We start from the raw sequence: 5,824 nt of genomic DNA on the forward strand, positions 1-5,824 counted from the left end.
ATAACCAACTTGGTTTCTTTTATCTCCCTTGTATTTCATTTGAGTAATTTTGAACAAGTGTTTCTTTTCACTCTGATTGGTGGTAATGATTTTCTGGAGGTCATTAAATCATGAATCCTCTATTGCCTATATTGCCGGGTATATATTTAATTTGGAAAGTACTGTGGACAATAATTTGGTCGGCAGTCCAAGGGTCCACCTCTTGAAAAGCAGCATACCACACATTGTCAAATCTGGTTATCCACATCAACCTTTATCATGTGTGTGTATATATATATACGTATATATATGTGTGTGCTTAAAATGTGTTCAACAAGATACATGATACATTCAATCACATTTTTTTCGTTAGGCCTTCATAGAACTTAATTTTTTGTTGCTGATCTAGTTGCTGGATGATGTTATACTCATAACTTCCAGGATGTACCCCAGTTCTTAACCCTTTGTTTGTGAGTATTTCCCAGTAATGACTCCAGTTTCCATCACTATCAGCGCCATAACCAAACACATTAACCTGGCAAGACAAAAATACATATAATGAACATATAATGAATATAATAAACAAATGCATTAGCAAAATGTTCCTTTTTTAACCAAACATCAAACAATGGCAGCTAAAAAATGAAATGGACAGTTGGACAGCGACCTGGGAAAGCACCAAATGAAAATACAATGATTATATTATGAGTGTATGATGACAAAACCTCTTAGAGGTTTTGACATTGTAGTCTAGTCACATTACGAAGCTTCAGCTTTCACTTTCATAGGACATTAAAATATAACCATTCACAGATTTAACCAGAGTTCTTTAATCAAGTGACACTGGCCTTTAAATCTGTTCTGATCTTCACCAAAGATGTTTTGAACTTTTGAATAACTTTTGAAATGCATATGTATTTAAGAGGACAATACAAAAATGAGCAGCTTAGCAAAGACTCAAATGGCATGTATGACAATAAAAAAAACATTTTATTTCATACTTGTGGCACTTCAGAAACTGAAAACTTTGTACTTACCTCATCACAAATGTGAAGTGCAAGAATCAAAGCCATAAAGCCAGTGGATGGATAACGTCCTTTGTTTCCAAGCCAAACCTCATGTACATATTTCATAAAAGCTGGATTTACCACCATAACCTGTTAGAAAATAGAGTGAGCCTTTAAACATATTTTATGTTTACCACTGCTTTGTCATTGAAGTTACTCACCAAATCCTTGTTAGTTTTGATCTTTGATTTCACTGGCATATATGACCTGTTGAAAAAAGCATGACATTGAAAAATATAAAGTAGGAGTTTAACAAAAACAAAGCTAAAAAAAGGCATTGAGCGTGGAGAAGGACCAGAGTAATGGTTTGATACAGAAATTCACCTTATTTCACCTTACAGTATGTCCATCAGCCAAATCATATTAATCTGCATACATGTTGAATTCATGCACTGGCTTCCTATTTTTGCATTTGATGTAAATTCTGTGCTGCAAGACAATCTAGGGGAAATGTAAAAATTTTTTAGATACTTTGCTTAGTAGCACATGTATGTAATTTAAGCAACTGGGAGAGAAGAAGGTAGTGTATGTTGACTGTGACATCTAAACCTACATAAGAGTGTCATTATAAAAAAAAATAAAATGGGGTGACATTGCAGATAAAATCAAAATATTTTATCTGAAACATTAAATTAGAAAATGGTGAGTACGATTTTTAGGCGCATGTGCCCAAATACAGATGGCATAAAAAGTGGCTGCACAACTGCCTAAAAATGTTTTACATAAAATAACCGTTCAACAAGTATTAAGAGAAAAGTCACCATCCTAAAGAACAGTACAAAAGCTTACTTAAATGAACTAAAGTAAGATGAGTTGTTATGAGGACTCTTTATCAGATTGCATGTTGTGTAAAAAATGTAGTCATAATATGTGGTCTCAGGACCATCAGTTTGTACAGAGAACATTACAGAAAGACTTTCAGCTCTCTCTCTTAATTAGTTTTGCTTGTACATTTAAAAGACCTAGTGATGATTTTCTTAACTCTTCATTAAGCAAGTTTTGTTGGATTTTGTTTTATTGTTGTCATTTGATTATGCTTGTCTGAAACAGATCACTCTTGTAAATGAGACACTGAGTCTCATTAAATAAACGTTAAATAAAAATTAAAGTGAATGAAGTACTGGTGCAGACAAACAGACAAACGCCTTCGGTGCGAAAATATCTTAAATCAATTATAATTTTTCTACAAGTGTGTGTGTGTTACTCAGTAGCGGTTTTTGATACGGGCGACATGGGCGGTTGCCCAGGGAGGCATCGTGCTGGTGGGCGGCATCACGGGCATCGGGAAAAAAACAAAAAAATTGCTCTTACTTATGCTGCCCCGACATCAGCCAGCGCATATTGAGAATGGCATAGGCACCGATCGGCTTTCTATCGCCCATTTGCTGAGCGTAAGGTCGCCCTCCTTGCGAGGTGCGCCTGCTGCTTGTGGCACAGGGAGGAGAGGGCGGGGCGGCGGGGGGTTCTCTGGCTGGCTGGAGCTCACAAAATAAAACAAAATGAAAACAAACCAACAAACACGAAAACACCAGACATCATGATACAGACTTATAATTTGCACCGATGTTTTTTCGAAATTCTGTACGCGAAAAGTGAGCGCGAGAGCCCTCGGTGCGCCTGCTTGCTGCTGAAGTCAAAGTAAACTTTGTCATCTCCGGTATATACACTCCAGTATATAGAGAGACGAGACGACGAGGCTCCAGTTACAGCAGTGCAAGAAAACAAACAATAAATATAAGAACAGTAAGAAAATAAATATACACTTTAGGACTAGGGGTAAAGGGATCAATAACAATTTAAAATTTATAATTTACAGTTTGATGATTTAAAGTCTCACACACAACCCGTCGAAAGGGGGGGCGGCTGCTTCCAAATAGAGCACATTTCATTCATAATGTTGTAAATCCAAGCCCATTATGTATTCATGATTTGAATCCTGGGTTGTGCGAAATCCCAGAAATACACCTTAGACAGAAGTGAATCTGTGAACTAAGGTGTAGGTCTATTAGGTTATGTTGTGGTGATCCTCGGGTTGGGGGATGGGTGTTCATACTGGAGTGCAAAATTAAAACCAATGGAAGATAGACAAGAAAAGTTCAAAACCATCAGGGGCTCAGTTTAGAAAAAATAGAAAAGAAGAGGAGGAGAAATGAGCAAAAGATACAGGTAAGCAGATGTGTCATTGGATAATGGCAGGTCATGTATCCTGAAACAATCAGAATCAGAATACTTTAATATTAATCCCTAAGGAAATAATGTGGATTACAGTTGCTCCAAGAAGAAATGGTAGAAATAATAACAGTAACAGACTAAGCTCCAGGGAGTGTTCGCCCAGGGCGCCAAACAGGCTAGGACAGCCACTGGTGTTACTACAATTATATTTCCATGATAACCTGGTGTGCAAACCTGTTCTGATGATCATTAAAACATGTGCATTGTTAAGGGTCCGATATTGAGGACGAGAGTAAAACAACGATGGTCCAGAAGAGCTTGATCAAAACAATTGATTTTAATGAATACACGCAGCGTGGGGAGGTGTAAACTGCAAAACATCAGTTGTAAATCTCCGCCCAAAAATACACTTCAGATTGCTTTTATAATATCAGGGTATTATAACGCCCCCTCTTGCGTTTACAAGCACCTAATTTGCATCTTAAGAACATTATTTGCCTCTTTTACAGACAATGATCAATTTTAAGAGATAAATGCAGACACAGAAGTTCCCCTTTCTGGCATCCTCCTCCAAATATGGTGATGATCTCAGGCCTTTGAGGTCCCCATGGACTTGTCCTCCTTCTGCCACCTGTTGTCAAGTAAACTCTAGTGCAACATGTGGCTGAATACACTCAGGCCTTTGCTCCACTACTATTTTTACTGTAACAATATACTCAGCATATAAGCTTTTAAGATTATAGATTTAACTCAACGATTTAAGTGGTTATAACTGCACCTGTAATAAACATGTTAATATGTGATTATGATAACCCCTGTAATGCAAATTATAACATAATGCCAGCAGCTGCAATAAATGCTTGTATGAAATGATAATTAATGCAATGATAAAGATGATGTTATGAACAGTAACCGTAAAATAATTTCTTTAATCCTACAGCATGTAAAATAGAGCTCACCTTCCAGTAAAACCTGTTGTAGAGGCATTAATGAGCCACTCAAAGTCCTGTATCTTAAAAGGAAACGGCACAAAATGAGTGTTGTCATCCACATCCACAGCACTCTCTGGATACATGACACGATGAGTTGTCTTGTTCCCAACGTCTTTTTCAAAGCCTCTGGTAATACCAGTGTTCATTCTAAACAGTACGAAGGGGTATATTTCACATCAGTTTGGATCTTTTGTGCAAGAGGGGATCTTTAATGGTTAAGGAAGACTCCCTTTAGCTGAAAAAGTACCTTATGACAACTTCGTGTAAATCTATCAGCGGTCCATAATGCGATCTCCTTAGATTACCAGAATTACCCACCACTGCACAAGTCCTGCAGTGGTCAGGTTTGGGTTGTATAACATCTGGATTCTGTGGAAAGATTTTAAAGAAGTTGGCCACCGTTGTTCCATAAACTCCAAAGCTACGGCTTTCAGTCTGCAAGCGCTGTCAGACATATCAAATAAACTTTGTTGTGAGACCAAATGAGCTGGAGGGGGTGTAAAAATGTTACCCTTTCCAGGTGACTACTTACCTTCCACCAGTTGAATTCATTCTCTGAGAGGTTTAAGTTTGCAGTCAAAAATGGTTGAACACTTCTGTTCAATCGATCCAGAAGCAACTGCTTATCTTCTGATAAGCATTTTGTACAAGCACACAGCTTTTGGTCCACAGCATAATAAGTCAAGTGGTAGCCTGTTTTGAAATACACACCAATGCCAGTGGCACACAGAAGGAAAACCACCATCTTCAATTTTGAAATCATTCTAGATGTGTGACTGGGAAACATAACAATCTGCAGACAGAGTGTGTGGTGATACACACAAGTTAAGCTCAAAGACGTCATATATATATTGTATGTGTGTGTAGTAGCCATTATCAGCAAAAGGAGTAAAATAAGTTATAGCTTATCTAGAAAGTCATCATATATAAAGCAACATTTTAACAGAGATGGCTATGTCTCTTTTGCGATAACATTTCTTTTCACCCATAAAAAAGTAAAGAAAATAATATCAGCGAAGATTAAGCTTTTTTTACCGCATCATCTGTTAAAATGTGATACTCTTATATATGACTTACCTGATCTGTGAGGAAATCCCTTTCTGGTCCAGTTTCATGTAATACACATACAAACCTCGCGTCGACTCACCATCGGTTCACTCGCAGGTAACACACATGACATCACATCAATACTCGTTTGCTACCGGAGAACGTGATACCTTCATCTCCCTAGAAAGGTGTGGGGAGGTGTGGTTTATGCGGGTTTCCTCATGTACCCATGTTCGCGTTTGGAAACCGCTTCACCCATGTTATAAAGATAGTTAGATAGTTAGTCACACCAGGAAAGCTGTGTCTTGTTTATTGCATCATACACTACAGATTACACAAATTAAGAAAATCACTTTTCTCCGCGGCTGCTTTTGTTTCCATGAAGAATGCCTAAGATCGTTAAGTTGTGAGTAACCACCAGATGAGCTATATTTAAATAAAATTTGTATTGAACAACGGGAGGGTTGCACTTTGCTACAAACAAACAAACACTAAAAACACGTCTACAATCCACATATTTGTCTTTCTGTCCGATAAAGATCTTGACATATTACTTCCGTTTCTGTC

The 5,824-nt window shown here is 37.6% G+C and overlaps 1 protein-coding gene across 1 annotated transcript; it reads right to left on the reverse strand.

Annotated features, from left to right (window-relative positions):
- Window positions 1-334: 334 nt before the first annotated feature.
- On the reverse strand, window positions 335-5,488 carry LOC116324652 (CMP-N-acetylneuraminate-beta-galactosamide-alpha-2,3-sialyltransferase 1-like). The gene is made up of 7 exons (XM_031745344.2): window positions 5,485-5,488; window positions 4,743-4,765; window positions 4,458-4,645; window positions 4,178-4,357; window positions 1,208-1,253; window positions 1,017-1,136; window positions 335-514 (listed from the first exon to the last, which is right to left on the reverse strand). Exons 1-7 carry the CDS (start codon window positions 5,486-5,488, stop codon window positions 335-337), a joined length of 741 nt encoding a protein of 246 aa, XP_031601204.2.
- Between the last annotated feature and the right edge of the window lie 336 nt (window positions 5,489-5,824).

Source organism: Oreochromis aureus, linkage group 22, assembly GCF_013358895.1.
Source record: "Oreochromis aureus strain Israel breed Guangdong linkage group 22, ZZ_aureus, whole genome shotgun sequence".
Lineage (NCBI taxonomy): Eukaryota > Metazoa > Chordata > Actinopteri > Cichliformes > Cichlidae > Oreochromis > Oreochromis aureus.